The 26,360-nt window shown below is 50.0% G+C and overlaps 2 protein-coding genes across 4 annotated transcripts; one reads left to right on the top strand and one right to left on the bottom strand.

The window, feature by feature from the left end:
• Positions 1–65: 65 nt before the first annotated feature.
• On the bottom strand, positions 66–3,977 carry LOC120665169 (alanine--glyoxylate aminotransferase 2 homolog 3, mitochondrial-like). 3 transcript variants are annotated; one of them, XM_039944628.1, is made up of 10 exons: positions 3,628–3,971; positions 2,875–3,267; positions 2,128–2,358; positions 1,857–2,027; positions 1,507–1,650; positions 1,225–1,404; positions 871–1,096; positions 678–791; positions 507–593; positions 109–427 (listed from the first exon to the last, which is right to left on the bottom strand). In XM_039944628.1, the coding sequence occupies exons 3-10, from the start codon at positions 2,335–2,337 to the stop codon at positions 384–386; spliced, it is 1,176 nt and encodes a 391-aa protein (XP_039800562.1). In that variant the 5' UTR covers positions 2,338–2,358; positions 2,875–3,267; positions 3,628–3,971; the 3' UTR covers positions 109–383. The 3 variants fall into 3 exon arrangements, with proteins under 3 accessions (XP_039800561.1, XP_039800562.1, XP_039800564.1); XM_039944627.1 differs by lacking the exon at positions 2,875–3,267 and having other exon boundaries at positions 66–427; positions 3,628–3,977; XM_039944630.1 differs by having other exon boundaries at positions 2,128–3,267; positions 3,628–3,977.
• Positions 3,978–11,852: 7,875 nt separating this feature from the next.
• Positions 11,853–14,090, top strand: LOC120665166 (protein NUCLEAR FUSION DEFECTIVE 4-like). Its single transcript, XM_039944625.1, has 2 exons — positions 11,853–13,195; positions 13,303–14,090. The coding sequence occupies exons 1-2, from the start codon at positions 12,033–12,035 to the stop codon at positions 13,724–13,726; spliced, it is 1,587 nt and encodes a 528-aa protein (XP_039800559.1). The 5' UTR covers positions 11,853–12,032; the 3' UTR covers positions 13,727–14,090.
• The last annotated feature ends 12,270 nt before the right edge of the window (positions 14,091–26,360 follow it).

Here is a 26,360-nt window from a genome sequence, read left to right as displayed (position 1 = left end):
AGTCTGTTCTCCTTTCCCCATGTGCTCAGCATTTGTATGCATTCATTTAATACGCGATCTTTTTCTTTTGAATTGCACGTTATGTTTAGCCAAAGCATTGGCACTGCATATGTAAAGCCGTATCTCTGCATCTCCTAATAGTGACAGGGCCACAGGGGTTTGTTTCTGAATAACAGAAATACAGGGCTCATATAACATAGAAAAGAACTTATTATTGATCTCAAACAAGGGAGTTGTTAAACGACTTGATAAGGAGGAACAGCAGACTGGACGAAGCTGAAGCTGGCGAGCACGGATTACGAAACAACGAGGTGCTGTCTCGCAAATCTCCTATTATTCACGGATCAACAGATGTACATGGCATCAGCTTCGCGTAGCCTGCCTCACAGCTTCGAGAGCGCGATGTCCATCACATCAATGAAGAAGTCTGCAGCACGAATTTCTACGTTATTTCCACGGTAGAGTTGCGGATCAAAGATCAACAAAGGAAGAGAAGCAGGCCTTACCAGAGTCCTCTTTAGTGAAGCACAACGGCGGTGTTATCCTGAACACGTTCCCGTAGAAACCACCCTTCCCAACCAACACCCCCATATCTGTAGAAGAAAGCTCTCAGATCAGAGACAGTTCTGCATCTATCTGCAAACCTGGAAGAGGTTGTCAAAGCCGAACGCATTTACCTTTCATGTGGTTCATGACATGTGAGATCTCAGCTTTGGCTGGCGTTTTCTTTTCACGATCTGTCACCAACTCAACTCCAAGAAGGAAGCCTTTCCCCCTAACGTCACCGATGACTGCACAACAGACAGGTAAAATGTAAGTAGCGAGTAACGACGGCCTGATTTATTGCTTCATTTTCATTTGCCTACTTACTGTCATGCTTCTCTTTCAGCTTGTTAAGTTGTTCCTTCAGATAGGAGCCTACAACAAATGCATTCTCCTGGAGCTTCTCCTTCTCCAGCACTTTGAGAACCGCATGACCGCCTGCAGTGCTGACGGGGTTACCACCGAAGGTGTTGAAGTAGCTTCTACGGGTCAACACCTGAGCAATCTCCGGTGTTGTCACAACGGCTCCTATCGGTATGCCGTTCCCGATACCCTGAAGGTCAACAACTGGAAAATGTCAGCCAATGGCTTGATAAACTGGAGGTGCATTTTGACAACACGATCACATCATGGAATGCAGTTATGCATGAAGCCTCATCATGGAGAGTTTTCAAGCTTTACCTTTGCCATGGTAACTATGTCTGGGATAACACCGTGGCCTTCAAATCCCCAGAAGTGGCTTCCAGTTCGTGCGACACCCGCCTGAACTTCGTCAGCAATGCAGAGACCACCGGCTTTCCTTACTATATCATATGCCGCTGGCAAGTATCCTGGTGCCAATTCCACTATTCCACCAACCCCCTTGGGAAAAAAATTATGTTGTGTTCAGGGAAGAAAAACACTTCTCATTGGAACGCCTTAAAATAGTGAAGATGCTCGGATGATGTTTTGATATTAGCATACCTGTATGGCTTCTGAAATGAAACCAGCAACTCTCCCTGTAGTCCCAAATTCAATGATTTCCTGAACATCTCTGGCATATTTCTCCCCATCAGAGCCAAAAGCACCTCTGTAGGGGTCTGGGTTAAGCGCATGGTGTACTCCGGTCTGGACACATTATAAATTAGCAATCATCATGGTGTTTTGCCACAAAACAAAACACTAAATGGAGATTTTAAATTACAGTGATGCAAATAACAAGGGACCAATGCAAGTATAGATACAGGACGCCATTATTTTGCATACGGTGTTCTAGGTGAAAATACTGTGCAGTTCACCTTATTACAGTAATGAAAACAGAAGGGGGTGCCTACCTGAACAACGTTGAATTTCCAATTGGATTGAGCGGTAGCACCCATTGTTCCAGCAGCATTCCCATGGTATCCATTCCTAAGGGAGATAATGTCATTGCAACCAGTGTAAAGACGTGCAATCATCAGTGCGAGCTCATTCGCCTCCGTGCCTGAATTTGTGAAGAAAACTATCTGAAAAGAACAACAGCAATTTCCGTGAGTCTCAATCATCTAAAAGAGCATATTCATTCCATAGTAACTTTAGATACAGGAATATTTGGAGTTTCTTTACCTTCAAATCCCCAGGCATTTTGGATGCCAATGACTCTGCAAAATCCGCAATGGCATGATTGAGATACAGAACTGTGGAGTGTTGGATCCTCTTTGCCTGGTTTACTATGGCTTCAACCACATCAGGATGGCAGTGGCCACAGCAAACTGTTGCAATGCCACCAAAAGCATCCAGGTAACGACGACCATCCTCATCAAATAGGTACTGCATCTTTCCATCAACTATGTTCAACTGCAATAATGATGTGGCACTGACATACTTTAGCTTGTATTGGTTTATTGGAAAACTAATATACTTCATCAGGTTTTATATCAAATCTTACAAGAAGCACCCAGATGGTCTCACATATTGACAGAATGACAACATGCAGTGGTTAACTTTGCTGATTGTTAATATTTTCCTTTGCGCCAACTTTATCAAATAGATAAGTATCCCTTTTAAAATTTGATGTGGGACACGTGCTTCTCTGAGTTCTGCACATGAGCTCCAATGGAACCGGAGTCAGCAGGTTAGGTACACCGTTTGGTACTATCTACAGGAATCCAATCTTGACATTGATCTTGACCTCTGTCTACTAGAAACAGAGAAAAAAGTTGCAAAGCTACATATGTTTGAGATCTAAGAAATCCAAAGCATAGTTGTGCAAACTATTCGGTAGGGGCCTATAAAAACCAGATTTTTCTTCATTACAAGTTTGCAGGCCAAACTTGGCAGCCCTCTATTTTCACAAACCAGAAGAATACCTACCTATGCCATTGCAATAACCCAGGAAAATCCTATACAAAGGTCACCTACGGCTTCTCAACCCATCTGGCATCTGCACTTGGAAAAAGGATCTACTAGTACAACGGAGAGAAAACATACTGTCCTCCAGCGACAGTGCTATCAACCAGTTTCTTGAGTGGTACTGCCAGCGATGCAGAATTTGTTTTTAACAAACAATTCAGAATTTGTGGCTGCTGGCGTCCTGGGGGATTCTGAAGGATACCTTGGGACAGATCTCGCTGAATTATTATCAGATCGTACATGACATGAGATAAGAACAGAGCACATGGGATAGGGGCATTCCTACCAAACCTATCGGAAAGCGACAAAGAACACTTCTGTGTGAAAGGACTACCAAGAAGACGACATTTTTTCCTATAAAACAAACAAACAAACATATAAATAATAAAATCGATCAGCAAGAGATAATCAATCAGAAAAGTAGAAAACTTAGGAAATTACAGTTTCATATGCCTGGCGCAGAATTTTAATGGCTGTTGAAGAATTGGAAGTAAAGTGCAGTAATTCCCAAAAATGTTGCAGTTCGGCAGTTCACTTTTAACTGATACTACACTTTGCCCGATCGATGCCAGTTTCCAGGAATTTTACGGGAATCGTGAAGTCTATCACAAAATGGTTTCTCTTGTTTTACCCCTATACTATCAATCAATCATTCAATCTGGTTCCTTCCCACAAAACTGGAGTGGCGATGGTGAGGGGGAGTGGCGAACGTACGGGGCGGTCGTAGAAGTGGAAGAGGGACGGGCTGAGGAACTCGGCCCGCTTCCGGAAGATCTCCTCGGCCCGCGGGCCGTCGTAGGGCGGCGGCGTGTAGTCGAAGCCCGGCATCTTCGGGGACGCGGCGGCGCCATTCTCCACCGCGGGCGCCGCGGCGACGGCCGCGGAGAGGCTGGAGTTGGCCCTGGCGGGGGCGAGCGCGGCCCCGAGGAGCCTCCGGGAGGAGGCGAGGCGCTGCATGCCCGGCGGTTCTCTCTCGCGCTGCGCGGGCGGGCGGGGGGGCGGCCTCACGGAGCGGCCGCGGCGCGTGTGTGCGTGTGCGAGGCTGCGAGCTGCTGGTTAATGCTGGCGGAGGCCACGGCGACCGACGTCTATAAATAGACGGCCCAGATGGGTTCTGCACTTCTGCAGGTGGGACGTACGAGTCAGGTGGGAGGAGGAGGACGACGACTGCGGGTAAATTGACCAGTCTGCCCCTCCGCGCGAGAACGAGACGCGCCCGAGCCAGGCGCGGACGATTTGCACCCTGCTCAAGATCATGGATCCTGCGTTCAACAGTTTGTGTTGGATACTTGGATTTGGACTGAATTTCTACAAGAATGGCAGTGGAACCACACACACCCCGCCGTTTCAAACTCACACACACGAATTCAGCAACCAAAAGAAGCAAGAGACGGCGTCCGGCGCAACAACTCTTGCCCGGCACCGGAAGCATACCAAACCGATCGGAACCGGCAACGGCGACCCCTATCATCAAACGGAAGCTGTTTGGGCACATCCAAAAAAAGGTTGGTCCCGATTCAAGCGGCTGCTGAGCTCGACAGGAGACGTACGACGCTTCAGTTCATACCGGCGAATCCGAGGTTTTCCTCGCTGGTAGAGTGGTAGGTAAAGCCGTAATAAAGGTGCGTTTCACCAGCGTCGACGGGGCCCACATTCGTGCCATGGACGACCGGGGGGGGGGGGGTACAAGCTGTTCGCGCACGGGTCTGCTGATGCAGGCGTGGACGTCTGGACGATCGGCGCTGCCTGAGCCGCCGAGCGAAACCGGCGAGCTAGTTGTGAGCGGCGAGCCTCTGTCGCGACTCGCATGCAGGGGAGGCTCGTTGCTGGGGGACTCCGGGAGCAGTCCTGGCCCACGACCATGAAGCATCTCTCAAGTCTCTCGTGGGACGGGGGTGGAACACGTCTACTTCTCACCATCGTCTTCCATGTTTGCTCGGGTTTTAGTGGCAAACCAAAAATTTACAAAGCTAATGCACGGCATGCAGATTCATCAGCTCGCAGTGAGTTAGCGGTGACTCTCAGTCTCAGCGTGCTATTCCTTTTTCAAAAAACAATTAAAGAAAGAAAGAATATATATGATCCTTTCTAGAATCATCTATTGGCCAATTATCTTATTGCATTGGCCCATCTCATGCCACTTGAGGTCCCCCAATGGCACACCTAATAACGTGCATGCGGGACAAACCCGGCCTGACCTAATAATTATCAAATCTCAGTCTTAATGTGATAGTAATGGAACAGCAGAATAATCAAAATTAGCAAACTAACTTCTCACAAATATTTCACCGAACATCTTGTGTGCATGAATAAAAACAACACCTATGCTTCAAATCACCAAACCACAAGTTGTCCAGTGATTCGATAACAATATACTTGCAGCAACTAGCTCACTAAGGCATCAACCCTATCATCTTATGTCAACATACCAAAGGGCACACATATGCCTCTAGTACCAACTTATCTATACAAGCAACCACTTGGGATATGGATAATAGCAAGTAAGATGGGGTGACTTAACCAACATATATGGTAAAAAGGAAATACCTAATCGAGAGTACACACCAAGATTTATGTGGAAAACCCCTTGGGGGGGGGGACAAGGGATACATCAAGAGGTGAGAGCCAACAACGATGGGGAGGCTCCAAATCCCCTACGGACTTCACCTTCTATTGCATAGATCTGGTGGATCTAAAGCTCTTCTTCTCTCTCCCTAACTCCTAGCACTCTCCCAAAGATAAAAATAGAACAGTCCATCCCCGAGTTCTGATGTAGCTTTTCAGAATAGCTCTCGGAGCTCCAGAATATTACAAACAACCCCCAATTTCAGCATGCAACTTGTATAGAACTTATTTTGCATAACAAATAAGCTAATGGGCTTTCAAATTTATGAAATTAGGAGGAGCTGCACATCACACTTAATAACATAATAACTATACACTGAAATTAGTCTAGGTTGCACGCTAACCATCACTTGGAAAGGATACGAAACTGAACCTTTCTATCCTGTTTCTGCACTGCATCTCTCTCTTCGCTTGCTTCACCTACTGACAGATCAGCTCAGGTTGTTAGCCCTTATCTACAGCACGAGCCTTCAGCAAACGACGATTTTTTTCCTGTAGCACCAGCCTTATTTTAGTGCACTAAGCTGAGCGCAAGCCTGCGTTGTGAAGCGATGTCGATGAGCTCTTCTGCCTTCGTGTTCTCATCTGCTGGTAGAGTACTCATCCATGTCTTCAATCACCTATCATCTCTTTGGCTGAGCTCGCTTGGAGATCGGACAAGTGGTGCCGAGTCACTCTCCTGATCCAACGCATGAGCTGACGACAGGGGCGGATCCACATGGGGGCTAGGGGGGATTAAGCCCCCCTATCTCCCTAATACCCATGGATACCCCCTAAGCCCCCCCTTTATTATTTGGATGAAACAATGAGGAGGAGGAAGAAGAGAAGAGGAGAAAGAAGAAGAAAGTGGACATGATCCATCTCAACATTTTTAGGCTAGATTCGTCACTGGCTGACGACGACGCGCTTGCCTTCGCTTGTCCCGGCAGGCAATCTCAGCGTGACAGCGAGCAGCCATATCGGGCGTCGTGAGACGCAAGTGATGAGGAGGTTCATTATATTATGCAGCGCGTGCAGAGTGTGGGCTCGGCGCACAAATCAGTGGCGGCACAGTGAACTACTCGTCAGATAACGTTGCAGCACCAACCTGCAGCGTTCACCATATCCTAGATCTTTTGGTGTAAATTTTTTAGAAGAGAATGTTGCTATTTAGGAGTACTAAATAAAGTATAAATACAAAACTTTTTGCATGAATGAGTTGTAAATCGCGACACGAATCTAATGAGCATAATTAATCTATAATTAATTTGTAATTAGCGGATGATTACTGTAGCATCACTATTGCAATTTATGGAATAAGTAGGCTCATTAGATTCATCTCGTGATTTACGACTCATCCGTGTAAAAAGTTTTACAAATAGATTTTATTTAGTACTCTATGCATATGTCCAAACATTTGATGTGAAGTTTTTTTTGTAAAATTTTGGGATCTAAACAAGACCTAAGATGATGAAATCGCAGAGAGATCGTTGCTATTAGTTGATGAGTTGATGTAATCAAAGTCTATGATAATCATGTATGCATACATTTAGCACTTAGCAGGGTAGCTCAGGATTTTTTTTGTCATTTTTTTATGTTTATCATTTTTGCTGTTTTGTTCTTCCAAGGAAATGACGCCATGAACCCATTACCCATGACAGGCGATCGATCCCCTGGCCGCACACGTGCAGGATGCCAGATTAGCTCGCTGGCGCTGATGGATTAGCATTCAGTGCAGTACGACGAGTGGCGCAAGGGGTTAGATTACCTGATATCATGCATGACTCATGCAAGGAATCTGCGGGATGGCACTCCTGGCATGGGTCCTGCTGCCTGACTCACTTTTTTGTATTTTGGTCGACGTGTATGATATTACTGCCTCCTTTTGCATGTAGGCTTTCAGATCAAACATTTGTCACTTCTATTCATGTGAACTTCTCCCGGCTGTTTGTGCTGCACACTGCATACTCTAACTGTTACAGTATCATACTGTACTACTGTTTTTTTTTGACACGGTACTGTACTACTGTTACTTTTACCCCTTTCGATAGTTTTTAGGACTTCGGTCTAAGTTTATCGAAATCGCTACTGGCTTGAGAATTTTTTTGGTAGATGATGTAAGTTCCATGATGTAATTTGACTCAATGAGTGCTAATATAACGGGCTGTTGGTAGGCCTATACTAGTACTGGGCTGCCGTCGGCGTTCGGACGGACTCCAACTGAATATATTGGTAGCCCTTTGGGAGTTTGGGCTGCTACTACATCTAGCCCTGCAAATGGGTTGAAAACCAAACTAAACCCACACCAACCCATTCTCATTAGAGAAATTAATATTACCCACACCACTCCAAACCATCACCACCACAAACCAATCCAACCCAAACATTTCACCTCATGATGTAATAAACTATTAGCCAAACTATGGTTACAACCGAATAAGAACCTGTTTCTCAAAAAAAATTATAGTGTCGATTCTAGCCACGCTGCTTTGCATAGATTGGCTCCTAGTCATACTGAGTCATTTACAATAAATTTCAGTCAAATTCGATAAAATTTTATAGTGTGAACGCGAGTTTTTTTAGAATCGGGCTTTTGACGTGGGACCCACGTGTAATTCTAGCCACGCTGCTTTGCACAGAGTAGCTCCTAGTCATACTGAGTCATTTATAATAAATTTCAGTCAAGTTCGATAAAATTTTATAGTGTGAACGCGAGATTTTATTTCTAGGGTCTGGCTCTTGACGTGGGATCCACGTGTAATTCTAGCCACGCTGCTTTGCACAGAGTAGCTTCTAGTCATACTGAGTCATTTACAACAAATTTCAGTCAATTTCGATAAAATTTTATAGTGTGAACGTGAGGTTTTATTTCTAGGGTCCGGCTCTTGATGTGGGACCCACGTGTAATTCTAGCCACGCTGCTTTGCACAGAGTAGCTCCTAGTCATACTGAGTCATATACAACAAATTTTAGTTAATTTTGATAAAATTTTATAGTGTGAACGCGAGGTTTTATTTTTAGGGTCCGGCTCTTACAGGACCGACATTTATATATAGTCATACTGTTTTGCATAAAGAATCTATTTCAGCCCACCTCAATCCACTCCAATTCATATTTATATAGAACCCACCTACCCCACCCCATTAGCTAATACAACCCATTTCAATCTACCCAAGCACAATCCATATCAAAACCCAATCCATTAAACCCATTTCAACCCGTCCACCGCTTCTTCCTTCCGGGCCGGGCGCGCTAGTACTGTACTTGGCCCATATCATCTCCTCCCTCTCCCCTCCCTCCCGTCCACGCCCGCTCCCCGTCGTCAACGGCTGGGCCGCATCTTCCCCGCCACCACCGGCCAGCCGCCGCAGCAATTTCACTGGACCGCGCCGCGAGGAATCCAACCCACCCGCGCCGTGTCCAAACGACGACACCAACCACCGTGCCGGCGCCCGGCGGGGCGGGCGGACGGCACCACCGCACCCGAGCGAACGCAATCGCATCAGCCAGAAAGCTCCTGCCTTCCCGGCCGGCCGGCCGGTGCACATATCTTTCGTGCCACGGGGGAGAGGGGATGATGGGCGCAATGATTCCTCCCCGTGGTCCCGGGCGCAATGAGTATGCGCCCCGCCCACGACCACGGACCCCGAGCTCGTCCGTGTAACCGTACGTACACCCCCCGGCAACGGCAACGGCAACGGCAAGCCAGCCGGGTCCGCGTTTACCCCTGGGCGCGGACGGCGACCGGGGAAAGGAAGGGCGCTCGCTCGATCGCGCACTGGCAGCCGGGCACTAGCGAGACGAGCACGCGGATCGGAGACGCGGAAGCGGGAGCACTCTCGATCGACCTGGCCGTGGCCGGGCCGACATGGATGGTTGGAGACGAAGGGGGAAAGCGATCTCGGTCTCAGATGCTTCGCGGCGGAGCTGCAGTGCTCTGCCTTCAGGCTCCGGCCCCCTCTGTCCGGCTGCATCCGTCGTGTCCCGCCCGGCGCAGCTGGGGGCTGCAGAAACCAGTGAACGTGCGGCGTCGAGTGCTTGTACTAGAACGCAATTTGCCTATAGCACCTACTAGCACACCAGGGTACCGGCTCCTCGTACTCTTGCGCTGTCCACGCCGGCATTAGATGTACATGATGATGCGAGCGTGACGTACCCTGGGAGCGATGGATCGAGCTGCTCCTGCTGCTGATGAGCCGAGCAGAGCATAGCAGAGCAGATCAGCAGTGCGTCCTGGACCTTTTGCCTCCACAAAGATACGGGCGGCGCTGCGCACTCTCACTGAGGCCTGAAATTTTCTTCTAAAAATATTCAAAAAAAAAGAGGATCTTCGAAAAAACGTATAGGCCTAATGGCGATTGGTCAGTGCAGAGCTGTCAACTGTGTGTGTTTATCCGATCCACCTGACGACCTGGTCAGTCGGAGGCGCGTAAAGTTGAGTGGAAGAGTGGAAGTGGCCGGACTTGGTGATTGGTGGTGCGTGGCGCATTCGCCCGTGCGTTCCTACTGGTCTGCTGCTACAGAGGCCCGTCCTGCTGCACGTCGCCTGCTCATGTCGCCGCCAATGCTTGTGATGCTATGGGGTCAGTTTTAGTTTTTTTTTCCTTTTTAGAGCGAGCCTAATTGCGTCGAGCTAGTGAGCTAGCTGTTGTGCGTCGAGCATCTGATCCGTTGGCAGTAGCGTAGAAGATGAGCGGAGCCTTTTCTTTTCCTTCCCCTCTTCAAGAGACTGTGAGCTAGTAGCTGTTATCATTGTAAAGCACGTCGTCATGTGACGAACAAGAGGGTTCGAGAAGTGAGACGCATCATCATGCAGAGGTCAGTGAAAGGCAGATACCCACCCCTTCCCTAGTGCGTTCGTAAGGTGACCGTGCTTTACAATGATTTACTCTTCCGTTGCGTTGCTTGTTTTTTCAGGCTTTCAGATGCATGCGGGGATCGTCGCAAATATTCTTCGCGAGGCCTGAATTCGTGACTCGAAGTCTTACGTTTCGGCCCTTGTCATCGCCATTATTTTCACATGCATGCTGATTGATTTTGTTACGTGAGCATTACGAACTCCTCTCCAAGGTAAATAGTATCATGTCAAGCTACTCAGGCCGAAATGACGGCAGGGGTTAGCAGATGAGTACGTGTACTGGTAGTGGTAGAGTACTAGTACAACAATTAATCTAGCTACATACCTCATTAGCTTGACAGCCACGAATGATTGTACAGACACCTGCCTAACCCTCTCAAGTGTCTGCATATGGTTGTACGGCCATTGCTAAAACTGGTAACCTGACAGGCATCCCGAAACGCTGCGCCATTCGTAGCAGGGACGCCGCCTGCAGCTGAGTGCAAGAATCCAAGTCGGAAGTCTCTCTTGAACCAACAGCTGAATATGACCACCGGACCGCTAGATAGGATGCATGGCCTAGATCATCGATCGACAAGTAATCCAAGAAGGTACCTGCACACGGAACCCAACCCCGGAACCCGAGCCCGTACCCAACCACATCATCAGATCGACATCTGATTTGGCTTTGCACAACGTGGAGATCGATCAGGGCCGGACGTGTACGTACGCCACGTGTACGCACATCACCGATACGAAACCTTATTACCCGCACGTACACCGCCCGGCCTGTGTCTGTGTGTGTGTGTGTGTGAAAGGGTTCATCAGGAGCATCAAACCCTACCCCATGTTAATTTGTGGCATTGGTATGATGTGCCCTGCAGTTACGAGCCTGGCCGCCTCTCGCTGCCCCCCTCTTAAACCCCGGATTGACAACGTGACATGATGCCCCGCGGCGTCGCAGCCAGACACGTTCCCGCGTACGGTTGCGCACGTCGTAGAACGCCGGTCGCCTCCGCTGACGATATCGGCCAGGCCGACCGTCCCGCCCCGGCCGCCGTCGTGGCCGGCGGCTGACCGCGCGGCCATCGATCGGGCTAGCTTCCACTCCGAGGCGTTCCGAGCCGCGAACCGCGCGCGCCGGCGCGGCTACTCCACGGCGGCGGCTTACGCTTAGCGCTCCACGCTCCACGTCCGCGGTGGAACGATGCCAGCTTCCAACCGACGACGAACGGACGGGGCGACGGTTTGAACGATGCACTAGCACCACGCTGTGGTCTCGCACCTGCGGACCTGCTGTGGAGTCGTGTGTCTAGCGCCAGTGTTACTGCCATCTCTCGTGTAGTACGCGGCCAACCTCGGCCGGCCATCTCCGTCACGTCAGGTGCATGCCGACGCAACCACTACCGGCCAGTCGTTGCTCCTCCCCTCCTGGCCCACGCCCGGAGCGCTCTATATAAGCAGCGGCATGTCGCGGCGCACTACGGACAAGGGGAGAGCCACAAATAAAGCCACATCGATCGGAGCCACAGCCATCGCCGTCGCCGTTGGCGCTCCGTTGATCGCGCGCCGTCCGTCGTCGGCGCCCCACTCGCCGGAATCCGATCGCATAAGTACCACACCCTAGCTGCGGCGGCAACGAGCGGCGGCACCGGGAAAAAAAAAATCCTCCCCCACTATGCCGTCCCCTTCCTCTGCCCACTGGCTGAGCTTGGTCGGGAGCGTCTGGCTCCAGAGCATCAACGGCCCCAACGCCGACTTCCCCGTCTACTCGTCGCAGCTCAAGGAGGTCAAGGGCATCTCCCAGGTGCGGCTCAACTTCCTCGCCTTCGCCTCCGACGCCGGGAAGCTCTTCGGCTGGCTCGCCGGGGTGGCCGCGCTGCACCTCCCGCTCTGGGTGGTCGCGCTCACCGGCGCCGCCTTCGGCCTCGTCGGCTACGGCGTCCAGTTCCTCTTCCTCGAGAGGCCCGGGCTCGCGTACTGGCACCTCTTCCTGCTCACCTCCCTCGCCGGCAACGGCATCTGCTGGATCAACACCGTGTGCTACCTCCTCTGCATCAACAACTTCCCCTCCGACAGCCGCGTCGCCGTCAGCCTCGCCACGAGCTACCTCGGGCTCAGCGCCAAACTCTACACCACCGTGGCCGAGACCCTCCCCAGGGCGGCCAGGGCCAGGTACTCCACCACCAAGGTGTACCTCCTCCTCAATGCCGTCGTCCCGATGGTCGTCACGCTCGTGGCGGCGCCGTCCCTCCGGGTGATCGACCTCAAGGACCGCAAGAGGACCGAGGCGCCGTTCCTCGCCATGTTCGTCATCACCCTGGCCACCGGAGCCTGCGCCATCGTCGGCAGCGTAGGCGCCAAGTCCATCGGCCTCTCGACCAGGGAGCACATTGTCAGCTTCTTCGTGCTGCTCGCCCTGCCTCTGCTGATCCCGGTGGTGCTCAGGGTCAGGGAGAGCATGGCCAAGATACGGGAGACCAAGTGGGAGAACAGGATCCACGACCACGACTCCGACGGTCCCGAGACGGCGGTGTCGGTGTCGGTGGTCGAGATTGAGGTGGAGGACAAACAGGAGGAGGAGCAGGGGCAGGAGCCCGAGCAACAGAGGGGTAGTCAAGAGGAGGTCGGCGGCCTCCGCCTGCTGAGGAAACTTGACTTCTGGCTCTACTTTTTCAGCTACATGTTCAGCGGCACGCTTGGGCTGGTCTTCCTCAACAACCTAGGCCAGATCGCCGAGTCCCGAGGACTCGCCGACGCGTCCACCCTGGTCTCCCTGTCCTCCTCGTTCGGCTTCTTCGGTCGCCTCCTTCCGGCCTTCTTGGACTACTATACTGCCAAGTAAGCGCCGCAACCTCTCATATAGTCTCATCTCCTCGCTCTGGCACGCAACGCCTCGGTCTGTGCTAGTCCCGAGTCCTGACAAGGAAAGAAATGTGCGTGCGCAGGAGCGGCTACTCCCTGTCGAGGACGGCGTCCATGGCGTCGCTGATGGCGCCCATGTCCGGTGCCTTCTTCCTGCTGCTGCACCCGCGGGACATGTTCCTGTACGCCAGCACGGCGGTGGTCGGCACCTGCACGGGCGCCATCACCTCGGTGGCGGCCTCGGCGACCAACGAGCTGTTCGGCACCAAGAACTTCGGCGTCAACCACAACGTGGTGGTCGCCAACATCCCCCTGGGCTCGCTCTGCTTCGGCTACCTGGCGGCGTACCTGTACCAGAGGGGCGCCCGCGGCGGCAACCGCTGCATGGGCGCCGCCTGCTACCGGGACACCTTCCTCCTCTGGGGCGCGACCTGCGCCCTGGGCACGGCGCTGTGCGCGGTGCTGTACGCGCGGTCGCGCCGCTCCGCCGGGGGGCTACCCCGCTAGGGCCTAGGACTAGGAGGCGCCATGCGTGTGCGGCGCTGGTTGGCTAACGTAGACGATGGTGATGATGGTAACTTGATAAGAACTAAGAAGGGGCCAGAAGTTTCTGATGCCCGAATTTAGCTGCTTAATTCGGTGCCACACAATTAAGAGGGGAATAAGATACCTAGAGAGTACCGCTATGCTAGGTGATGTATAGCATTTTTTTCTTTTTAAGAATTTTTTTTGTTAGTTTGTTGACTCAACTTACATGCACTCCCTTTGGAGGTTTTGAAAAGCCCCATGCATGTGTATGCTTACGGATGAAAAGGAACAGAGAACATGTAAACATATTGCTTGGAATGGCATTCTTTTTTGCTTGAAATAAGCTTATAATATATCAGCATGTTAGAGATAATCCAGCGACTTTCTGGTTGGTTTTACTGCATCGAAAAGGCAGCGATTTTTATACACGAACATATCGGACGAAAGTTGCCAAGGGAAAGCAACTCCACTCATGTGCATCAACCAAATACTTTCCACTCTCATCATGTGTATTACGCTTACACCGCCCCATTTCATGTTTAGACGCAAGACCAAACCTATATGCCCAGTGGTGCCTCCGTACATATAAAGATGTGCTGCATGGTGCTTATCCTTTTTGCTGCAATACATATTGCACAAGAATGAAAAAAAAACTCGATACACGATAATCCCCACTGCTCTTGATCATGTAATTTAATCCGGACGGCCATTAGGGCATGCTCCCCCCTCCCATCCAAAATTAGACAGACAGAGACAACATCTAGAAACCAAGCCAGGATTGGAAGTCATTTTTTTTTTCTGGTGGAGGCGGGAGCTAAGCTAAATCATGGCCAATACTCCCTCCACCCAAATTATTATTAGTGGTTTTAATTATTATGTCTAGATGCATAGCAAAATCTATATATCTAGAAAAGCCAAAACGACTAATAATTTGGAGCGGAGGGAGTACTACTTAATTTTTTCTGGATCTACAATTATCGACACCGACCATTGTAACTAAAGCTTCTAATAAGCTACCCACGCCTATTATAACAAAATTAACCTAAAGCATGATGTCTTTGCATCATCCCATGATTTTTCACCTAAACATTATTAATTCGGGTTTCTCCCTATTTGGTAGAGTCCGAAGAGTCAAATGAAGGGGGGAGGGGGGATATGCCATGATAGCTCCAATAAAGTAGCTTTGTGCAAGACTCTGATTTAGTAGAAGATTATATTCCCAAAGAAATTGATGCATGCACTTCAGTTAAATCCTATATGAAAAACTTTCCTAAGTTACCCATACATGCCAACCCAACTATCTTTCTACTCTGATTTAGTAAATAACAAATGTCTTTCTCATACTTTCTTCACCGAAATACTAGTTTTTGTTCCTCCCTTTCTCAATTATTAGTGGTGTTCAAAGACCAAGCTAATTTTAAAAATAAAGAAAATATTAAGCCATAGATGGCCACACACACACACACATGCACACGCACACGCGCGCGCGCGCGCACACACACACACATATCGTGAATGTGATGAAAGAAAGGAAAGTAAAACATATGGATTCCAACCACCTCTAAATTATAAATCATAGGTATTCTGTTACCTATGTTTTTCTAAAATCATTGTTATTACCTCATGCCGATGCTAGGTCGATGTAATATTAGTACTAATAATAGTTATAAAGTAAGATCGTATATATGAAGCCGTTTTTGCCAGGTGACAATCGCCCAAGCGAGCCAATATATATTAGGGAGGCCGTCGGTTCTCCATGACACATTCAATAGCACAAAGGAAAGGATGATGTGTTAAATTTCAAATGCCACGGCAAATATTGTGTTGATTGAATGCGGTCCGAAAATGTTCGTTAAGGTTGCAACAAATCTAAAGACCATATGGCCCAAGGACCACTGTAAGACCGAGGGGGAACGTCGTCGTCCCTTGAGCACGACGGCTTGAAGCTGAGGTTACACGAGTCTTTTCTAGCGCCCGTTCCGTCAGCATTTTTTCCATGTGCATCACGGTCACGGCAACGTCTTCGCAGCGATTGCTACTCCGGTTTACCACCACCGGCGGCTGCCGTGGCGTGGCCTCACTTGCAGGGTGCAGCCAAAGTTTCTGCATGCCGTGGCCCCTGAGAGAGAGCCACGGAAGAAACTGGCGGTGGCGCTGAACAGGGCTCGCCGGCTGCAGCTTCCCTGTTCCCCTGTGTGTTTCCATCTGCAGGTGACGTGGGCGCTTGACGACTCTTGCCCGTCTTGCTAGGTCGTAAAAGGATCGGAGTAATTTTTTTCCCATGGCAATTGACCATTAATGCGTGTGAATTGACAAACCGTACTAGGAAGAAAACTCATTATTAAAGCCCGCCAGTCAATTGAACAAGTAATTCGTCGTAAATGACATTTCCTAGCATTTTTAATTAAAAAATACTTCGCATGCATTATTTAATTTAAAATGTTTCGGATTTTTTAATTAAAAACATTTTTACTTTTATTATTATTTGCACTATTAATGGAGTACTCCGTCGGGACGCCTTCGCCCGGAATGTGCGACAAAATTCCTCGCACATCCAGCGCACGTGGCACAGCGACGTAGGATACATTCGCGACGCGTAGTCAGGGTTAACCATTTCGTTTTCCGGTCAAATCCCGGTGTTTAGCGGAAACGGAATTCCGTTCCGAAATTTCGGCGAATTTCGTTAAATTTCGGTCGAAATTTGTTGAATTTTGAATTTAAAAACGAAATATACCGAAAAATACCGAAATTTCGGATCCCGGTAACTAGCGGAAACGAAAAATTTTCCGAAATTTCGGCGAAATTTCGCCGAAATTGTTAACCCTGCGCGTAGTCAGAACGCAGGGCAACATCACCCACCATATGGAGCCCCAGGCTGTCGAGACGGACGCGTGAGGAACGGACGAGACGAGAGGGCCTGCCGCGACGCGAGCTGCCCTGCCTGGCCAGGCACCTCTGCCGCCACCACCACTAGCTAGCCAGCCACACAGCACCACCCTTGTTAGACGTTGTTACAGCAAGCAGCATGGCGGCCGGATTGGGCGGCTGTTGGAAGCGAGCAGAGAGAGCGAGAGACCGTGACATACATCTCCCTCCTCCTATCTAGTCCGATCGATCCTCGCGAGATGCCTTTCCCGCCTTCCGCTCGCTTGCGATCGCACGCACCATGTGCACGCGCGACGCCGTGGTCCTCCGGAGTCCGGAGCGCGGAGAGAGATGCGAGCAGGTGACCGGCGTCCATTGTGCAGCGTGCAAGCGGTGTGCCAGTAAGAAAGGGTCAAGTAAAGGAGAAAGTAAAGCGCCCGTTACGTTGACAGTCCACTTCATTGTAAAAACGTGTTCCTGACTCCAACAAGCACAGGACGCGTGCACATCGATCGTCGATGTGCATGCATGGCAGTGTCATGGTCATGCGCTTTTGCCGTTTGAGTTCGGTACGGTCTACCTAGTCGGCCGGCCCGGCCAGGACGTGCTCTGGCCGGCTCCACTCATGATGATTCCATTCCATTCCATCAGGAACATTGCGGCGTCGATCGAGCAGTCACTGTGCACAAGCGGTCGTCACGGTCGATCTCATCTCGGAACGGGAGCACTCGCGAGGAGGCCGGCTCTTTTCGGCACCGCGCGCCGCACCACCACGCGCACGCGTGATTGGACGACGGCGACAGAGATGCGCGCGCGCGCGCCTGGAATCAAAGCGAAAAGCAGCAACCAGCAAGCATCCATGTCGATCGACCACTACGCCTTCCGCTCGATGCGAAGAGGCGGTGGCCAAAAAAATCAAAAGGGGCAAAGGATAAGCCTGGTAATAAAGAGCACGGCCGGCGACGCGCAGCCATGCATCAGAGATGAGCCGCCCAAGCGCATGCAGGCGCCCACGACCAGCGGGGGTGGTCTCGGCGCGACGGCGCGCGCACGGCTCCTCGGCCCTCGCTAGTCGCTCCCTCGCCCCGCCGGAACAAAGCGAGCGGCCGGCCAGGCACGACGTCGCGGGCGGCCGTGGGCGCATCGGACACGGCGACGCGGACGCCGACCGAGCGAGCAAGCTAGCTTAGCTAGCCCGCGGGGCACGGCTCCGCGGGTGCCGTGGCTCGCCAGCCGCGGGTGGACCGGAGGTATGTAGTAGAGAGCGAGACGAGGGCCCGAAGCGACCGCGAGGTCGACGACCCTTCTGTGGACGCCGTTGAACGCGCACGGCGTTCGTTTTCCGCCGTGCGCGATCGACGCTCCGGCGGTCGCCTTCGATCCGGCCGGGCGAATGGACATACGCGATCCAAACCTTGCTTTTTAATTTACTCGCGTTCTTCTTCATCCGTTTTAAAGCGGCCACGCGATATGAAGAAAAGGTAAGAAGAATAGTATTTCTTTATCTGAGATACATAGATTCTACCCGGCCGGCCCGGTCATTATTAGAGTGCGCATCATCAGAAAAAAAAAACGAGTAAACAACTACAGGCACTAGCGGAGCACAATCATGTGGTTAACCTGCAGGAAATTAAAGGCGAGGTGAGACGACAGTGACGGGCGGCCATTGTGCGGCGGACACCACCGGCAATGCAGGGCTATTTGCGAGATGCCTAGCACGCCGATCGATCGTCGAGTGCCCGCGGACGGCGACGCGCGCTCGGCCAGTTCCCGGGGGGGCGTCACGGTGACGCGACCGTGATGCCATAGAAATGATCGAGTTGACGGTTCTTGGCCAGGTAGCCAGATATGGTCCGGCGGTTGCCATCTTAATTCTGGCTGTCCGGCCGTGGTCCAAGCATGAAGCATGCAAATGGCAGGGCCAAGGGAATCCCCTGACCGGAACGTCCCTGGAGGTATCCGGACGTGCGTACAAGGATCCCCCCGTCCATGCGGGGGCCGGTCCTGGGCTGCGTGCATCACGCTGATGCAGGCTCTGACGCATGCAACACCTTCAGGCTTCAAGTCCGTGAGGAACTTTCTTCATGCTCTGTGAAAATTACAGTGTTGTCTGTCTCTTCTTCTTCTTTTTCCAATTTATCCGTGTTATGCATGTACTCGAGATCAGCTTTCTACGGCAACTGCGTCACAGCGTGTCCATGTGTCAGTGACTAGCCTTTTAGTTCTGTTGCAAAAAAAATTTCAAATGAATCTTACTAATTTGAAGTACTAAATGAAGTCTATTTATAAAACTTTTTGCACAGATGGGTTGTAAATCGCGAGACGAATTTAATGATGCTAATTAATCCATGACTAATCAATAATTAGCGGATGGTAACTGTAGCATCACTGTTGCAAATCATGGATTAAATATGCTCATTAGATTCGTCTCGCGATTTACAGCTCATCTATGTAAAAAATTTTGTAAATAGACTTCATTTAGTACTCCATGCATGTGTCGAAACATTCGATGTGATGTTTTTTTTGAGTTTACAGAGTTTACTGGTCGGATCTAAACAGAGCCTTAAGCCTTTGCTGCTAGATGCATGGTGCGTGCGCATGTTTAAGTCTAACGGCAGCCTTTCATCATTCCGCATGTCTGTCAGAACTGCACATTGTACCAATTAGTCCCTTCTATTCCATTATGCCGCAACAAGCACGGATCTATATCGATCGATCGGTGCGCAGGCTAGGTGCTCTGCATCAGTTTTTTTTTATAAGACGTATCTGTATTTAGATCAGGAAGACATACAAAGACGTACAAAAACTCAAACACATACAGATACGCACAAGTAGGATACATGGACAGCTGTCCAGACCAGCTTGCACAGAGGCACCTAAAGAAACAAAAATCTCCGTCGCAGACCACCGCCGGCGACGAAGACGTCGCGACCGTCCTGGCGCAGAAGAAACTCCATCGCCCAAAGGCTTTGAATTGAGCCGCAAAAGATGAAGCCATCGCTGCGATTCCATCGGCCAGGGACACACCCCGAGCTTCCTTGTGCCTGGGTCGAAGCTCGCCGTCGACCGACGCCGAGGGGGAGTCGAGCTCGATCCACTCTCTATCCAACCGCAAGACCCACAGCCTCCGTAGCATCCATAAAAGTGAAACATGCCGCCATCTCCATCGCCATCGCCGCAAGCCGACGCAGGCGAAGCAACCGGCGGCGCCAGACTCCAGAACAGGACCACCCCAAAATCTGAACCTCCGGCGAGACACTAGATCTGGGGGACCCCACCCTCACAGACCCCTTGCCAGCACCGGAGCATACACCGGCAAGGCGGGGACGAGGTTGGAGGGACTTATTCCACCGGGGGACGACGCCGCTTTAACTGACAAAAAGTGGTTGCCCGGCCTTGCTGCGGCGATGGGGGGCAGGAGGATATATGCACTGGATGACGTGACGCGACTTGCCTCCGATCAGGCCGAAACGTGTCGGAGATCCCACGGCTAGGCCGCTAGGCGCTAGATAGTTTTCGTTCGATCGGGGCTGATCGGTAGCAGCTCAGCTGTGGTTCACCTGACGAAAAAGGAAAAAGATCGACCTGCCGAACATGCGTGCACGATGGTGGCCTGCACATGCGTGCGTGGTGCGTCGTCCCTATATCATTTTCCCCCATCCTAAAAAAGGATCATTTTCCCCCACCACTCCAAGCATTGCTGCTTCTGCATGGGACAGAGGAGTGTGTGTGTGTGTGTGTGTGTGTGTGTGTGTGTGTGTTACTTGCTCTGCGTGCCAGTCAGCCAGCAGTGTGCGTAGTTTGGTTGGTGGGATGAGGAATGCACGAGAAACTTGGTGCGCGCGATACCCGCAACGGAGCTTAGGCTGCACGAGCGCACCCATGGATGGACACATCAACGGAACATGTGCCACGACCCCAAGGAAGGTATTGAGCGGGAGTGGCTAGTTGAAACTTGGAGCAGGCTTTAGGGGAGTTTGTTTGGGCCACGATCGGCCGTGTAGCCAATGAGGCTATTGGTGTTTGGGCCCAAGATCATGTACTCACAACTATAAGACCCGGTGTTGGGTGTGTTGGACGGCAACGTTGAACTAATGCGGTAACCACCTTCTCCCAGTCCGTGACTCCGTGTTCTTCTCTGGTTCCTCTGTTCTTTTTGCTCTCTGATCCCCATTCTGCTCCTTCTTCCTTCCGGATCCGAGCAGGACAGTATCAACATGGAGCATGCATGGGAACCGGTACCGTAGTTTTTAGCTTGCATGCATGACAGGCATGATTTCGCTAGGTAGGAGTGCAATATGATGCTCGAAGCAATTCTTTTTTTTTTCTTTTTGAAAGAAACAAAGGCTGCTTACTCATATTTCACTATGACATGTAATCTTTACCTATTACTAAAGAGTGGATCGGGTACTTTGACTTTTGGTCCGTCATGCGTGGCCGACGGATAGGCCCCACCTAAAATTTAATTTTCTCCAGTTTCCGTCCACTGTGCAAGTCTGAGCATGTATCAAAAAAGAATTTTTCCCATCCGATAGAGTCACCGTACCAACAAGCAGGGATTTGGATTCACCTCGGCCTCCCAGAGTGTGGCCCTCACCGATCAACTAGGGTGGTGTTAGGATCCCACTTGCCTCTATCGAGTCATTGGGCTCTTATTGTAATCTGTCTTGGGCTTGGACAACGAGTAGGCCTTGTTGGGCCGGTTGGCCGGAACGGTGCCGGGTTAGAATAAAACCTCCACCGCTGTAACGAATCGGTTATGATTGAACTGGCATTCTGTCGTCTTCTACCTTCCTTCCTGCTGTTCTTCTCTGTTCTTCTATCATTCTTCCATTCCTGAGTCCCAATTCGTGATTCTTTCTTGGCAAGTGTATCTGGACCCTAACAATTGGTAATCAGAGCCTTGTTTCCGCGCGATTCCACCAAAAAATTTTCTCCGATTCCTTCGTATCACGTCTGCGTTCCCATCCGACCTCGCCGTCTTCCTGACGCTGCAAGTCTGCTTCGCCGGTTTCGCTCGTATTTCAGCGACCCTGCCCCACCCACCGACTCCCAGTTGGTGGCGGCCACCGCATAGCGACGGTTAGCCGCTCCGGCGCCGTCGCCCACATACCTTTCGCGCCACTTTGGTAGTTCGGGACGCAGTCGGTCCTGCCATTTGCGCGGTCGCAAGTTCTGAGATCTGGCGCCTCGGAAGCCAACCAAGTTTGAGACATCGATGACGACGGCCATGGATGACCTCGCTAAGAAGTTCGACAGCTTCTAGACTATGATGACCAGGACCCTGGACAAGCTCTCGTGTTTGGAGGCTTGGCGCTCGTCCACAGAGGAGGCCACCGACAAGCTGTTCTCCCAATCTGAGCGACTCGCATCTCGCCTTCACCGATTGGAGGTCGCGCCACCTCCGCCGCCACCACCGCCACCGCCGCGCCCGGTCACAGCGCCGCCTCGATGGACTGACTCGTTCGACCTCAACATTGCTCCGCCCGTGTCACGTTATTCGGCACCCATGGCGGAGCGGCCCAACGGGCACCACATTGACCCTTCTCACCGGGATGTTGGTGCCGGGATCCTTGGACCCCAGCCACCACACCGGTCACGGGTATGTTCCCTGAACCACCTCCTGATTCCTCTATGTCGCACGATGCATCCCGGCATGGTGCGGGACGTTCTGCTCCTCTTCCGAAAATGGATTTCCCCAAATTTGATGGTGCTAATCCCCAGTTGTGACGTGATCGTTGCGACATGTACTTCGAGGTTTACTCCGTGAGCCCAGCCTTGAAGACCCGTTTCGCCGCCCTCAACTTTAAGGGCGCGGCCGCTTTCTGGTTGCAGACAGTGGAGCGTCGTGGTCGCATCACGAATTGGGACACGTTTTGTGCAGAGGTCTTCGCCCGCTTCGACAGAGATCAGTACCAGACTCATCTGCGGCAGTTGGATGGACTCTCTGCGTGAGGAAGGTTCAATTGAGGAGTATCTTTGTCGATTCGAGGAGCTGTCTCATGGTATTCTCTTGTACAACTCCACGTATGATGACACATATTTTGTCACTCGATTCTTGGGCGGGCTGAAAGAAGATATTCGTGCTCCAATCGCTCTGCACCAATCACCAGATGTGGCAACGGCATCTGCCTTGGCTCTCCTTCAGGAAGAGGAGTTGGCCTCTTCTCGCAGGAAATCGGCTCCTCGAGATGTCTCTAAGCATGGCAGCAAACATGTTTTTCATTCTGAGAAGTTGAGCAGCACTGCTTCTCGCAGGAATCTGTGGATACTGTCTTGACCGTAGCTCCCTTTGTCAGTGGTTCTCCTTCCAAGAGAAGGACTATGAGGTTGCATGGTGTTATTGACAACAAGGAGGTCCTGATTTTAGTGGATTCTGGAAGTGTGGCTACCTTTGTGAGCACCAAGCTAGCTGATCAGTTACAGTATCAGCCACAACCTTGTGATTCAGCCAGTTATATGGCAGCTGATGGCAGTCCTATGATCTGTGACAAAATTTTGCACAATCTGCAATGGACAGTTCAGGGCCATACTTTTGTCTCTTCAGTAGGTACTTTGCCTCTCCAATGTTATGATATGATTCTTGGGGAGGATTGGCTTGAGGAATTCAGTCCCATGTGGGTTCATTGGCATAAGAAAATTATGAAAATCACTATTAAAGGCAAGAGGATAACTCTGCGAGGTATTCCTTCAGAGGTGGTCAAGTGTTCGACCATTAGTGCCCCCAAGCTCAAAGGCTTATTGCACAGGAAAGCTGTTGTTCATTGTGTCCAGCTCTGGGCCAAGCCTGCATCTTCAGAATGTCATGTTGATCCTTCTCTAGTGTGTTCAGTTTCAGACTCTGCAAGTTCAGAACTGCCTCCTAAAATTTCTGATATGCTACAGGAGTACTCTCAGCTCTTTCAGGATCCTGACTCCTTGTCTCCAGAAAGGTTGTGACCATCACATCCCTCTTATGCCAAGATCTCATCCAGTTAACACAAGATCTTATAGATATGCTCCTACACAAAAGGCTGAAATTGAAAAAAAAAACAGCTGACTGAAACATTGCAGAAGGGGATTATCTGGCCAAGTGCTAGCCCATATGCCTCTCCAGTGTTACTAGTCAAGAAAAAAGATGGCTCCTGGCGTTTCTGTGTAGATTACAGACGTCTGAATACAGTCACAGTAAAAAACAAGCATCATTTACCCATTGTTGATGAATTAATTGATGAATTAGCTGGTGCACAGTGGTTCTCAAAACTGGACTTCAGGTCCGGTTACCACCAAATCAAGATTGCAAAAGGGGAAGAGTACAAAACAGCCTTCAGAACTCATAGTAGCTTGTATGAGTTTCTTGTCATGCCTTTTGGTCTCATAAATGCTCCTGCTACTTTTCAGAGTGTGATGAACCATATTTTTGCTCCCTTACTCAGACATGGTGTTTTGGTATTTATGGATGGTATTTTGGTATACTCCTCCTCATTTGCAGAGCATTGTCTACTGTTAAGGCAAGTGTTTGAGATTATCCAGCAACACCAGTTCTACATCAAACTCTCAAAATGTACTTTTGCCCAGCCACAAATTGAGTACTTGGGCCATTGCATTTCTGCTCAAGGTGTGGCCACTGAACCTTCTAAGATTTAGGCTATTCAGCAGTGGCCTATTCCTACAAATCTGAAAGAACTTCGTGGTTTTTTGAGACCGACTGGTTATTACAGGAAATTCATAAGACATTATGGCATGCTGAGTAAACCATTAACCTTGCTTCTCAAGAAAGGCACTCAGTTTTTCTGGTCACCTGATGCTCACCAAGCCTTTACTGTCCTAAAACAAGCTTTGCTAACAGCTCCTGTCTTGGCCATTCCTGACTTTGCTAAGCAATTTGTTCTTGAGACTGATGCCAGTGATGTAGGTTTAGGTGCTGTGTTAATGCAAGATGACCATCCTATTGCTTATTTGAGTAAAGCACTCTATCCAAAAAACCAGGCCCTCTCTACTTATGAAAAGGAATGCATGGCTATTCTGGCTGTTGACAAGTGGAGACCATATTTGCAGCATCAGTCATTCTTAATTCGTACAGATCATCGCAGCTTGCTTTATCTTACTGATCAGAGAGTGCATAGTAAGTTACAGCACAAGGCATTACTGAAACTGATGGATTTACAGTTCACCATTGCCTACAAGAAAGGGGTCACCAATAAAGCTGCTGATGCATTGTCTCATTGTCCTGTGACACAATCTATTCTTGCTATATCTACCTGCACACCAGCTTGGGTGGATCATTTGATTCAGGGTTATGCTGATGACCCTGCTACTAAACAACTGCTCACTGAACTGTCCATTTCAAATCAGTCAGTTAAAGGTTATACATTGACTGATGGTATCATTCAGTATAAAGGCCGTGTATGGTTGGGACACTATACTCTTGCTCAACAACATATCATGCAGGCTTTACATAATAGTGGCCTTGGGGTCACTCTGGTTTTCATGGGACTTATCATAGAATCAAGTCTTTGTTTGCTTGGCTAGCAATGAAAAGAGACATCAGAACTTACATTCAGGCCTGTTCTACTTGTCAGCAGGCCAAATCAGAGCGTGTGAAACTACCCTGTCTGCTAGAACCATTACCTCTTCCTACTAAACCATGGAGCATAGTGTGCATGGATTTCATAGAAGGATTGTCCCTCTCTACCAAGCAGAATGTGATTCTGGTAGTTATTGACAAATTCACTAAGTATGCTCACTTTATGGCATTGGCTCATCCATTTACTGCCCTTCAAGTGGCTCAGTTATATCTCAACACGGTCTACAAATTACATGGATTACCAGAGGCCATTATTTCTGATCGGGACAGAATATTTACCAGCTCTGTATGGCAAGAATTGTTTCGTTTGTCTAACACTCAGTTGCTTATGAGCTCATCATACCATCCTCAGACTGATTGTCAGTCCGAAAGGTTAAACCAATGTCTTGAGACATTTCTTCATTGTGCAGTCTACTCCTGTGCTAAACAGTGGTGTAAGTGGTTACCTCTTGCTGAGTTTTGGGACAATACAACATTCCACTCAGCACTGGGCCGTTCTCCATTTGAGGTACTCTATGGACACCCTCCACGCCATTTTGGTATCTCTAATCTTTCTGTTGTGTCTGTGCCTGAGCTGGAAAATTAGTTAAAGGAGCGAGAACTGTTGACTCAGCTGATCCAGCAGCATTTGTCCCGGGCTCAGCAAAGAATGAAGACCCAGGCTGATAAGGGACGCTCTGAGAGGGAGTTCTCTGTTGGTACTATGGTCTATCTCAAATTGCAACCTTATATTTAGACGTCTGTTGCCCAGCGCTCTAATCAGAAATTAGCTTTTCTCTTCTTTGGGCCCTTCAAGATCCTGCAACGTATCAGCAAGGTTGCCTACAAATTAGATCTTCCTGCTGATTGTCGAATTCACCCTGTGGTTCATGTTTCTCAGCTTAAGCTGCATATTCAGTCTCCAGATTCGGTCAGTACTGATCTTTCATCACTGTCCACAGAGTTGTCTTCAGACCTTAGCCCAGTGGCAGTGCTTGACCACCGCTTGGTAAGCAAGGGCAGTAATACATCTTCACAAGTTTTGGTTCGATGGGCTTCATCTCATCCTACACTGACTACTTGGGAATCAGCACACGAGATGATTCAGAGATTTCCAGGTGTTTCAGTTTGAGGGCAAACTGAAATGTAAGAGGGGGGGGGGGGGGGAGTGTTAGGATCCCACCTTACCTCTATCGAGTCATT

This window comes from Panicum virgatum, chromosome 3N (assembly GCF_016808335.1).
Source record: "Panicum virgatum strain AP13 chromosome 3N, P.virgatum_v5, whole genome shotgun sequence".
Lineage (NCBI taxonomy): Eukaryota > Viridiplantae > Streptophyta > Magnoliopsida > Poales > Poaceae > Panicum > Panicum virgatum.
The sequence above is the reverse complement of the archived record's forward strand: the minus strand, read 5'-3'. Positions and strand labels throughout refer to the sequence as shown.

Bases quoted from the DNA above. Each gene is read 5' to 3' on its own strand.
- LOC120665169 (XM_039944627.1), bottom strand. From the start codon at position 3,870: ATGCAGCGCCTCGCCTCCTCCCGGAGGCTCCTCGGGGCCGCGCTCGCC. The intron at 1,651-1,856 runs GTAGGCACCCCC...TAATGTGTCCAG, and splicing joins GGAAATTCAACGTTGTTCAG to ACCGGAGTACACCATGCGCT. The intron at 792-870 runs GTAAGTAGGCAA...TCTGTTGTGCAG, and splicing joins GCTGAAAGAGAAGCATGACA to TCATCGGTGACGTTAGGGGG.
- LOC120665166 (XM_039944625.1), top strand. From the start codon at position 12,033: ATGCCGTCCCCTTCCTCTGCCCACTGGCTGAGCTTGGTCGGGAGCGTC. The intron at 13,196-13,302 runs GTAAGCGCCGCA...GTGCGTGCGCAG, and splicing joins TTGGACTACTATACTGCCAA to GAGCGGCTACTCCCTGTCGA.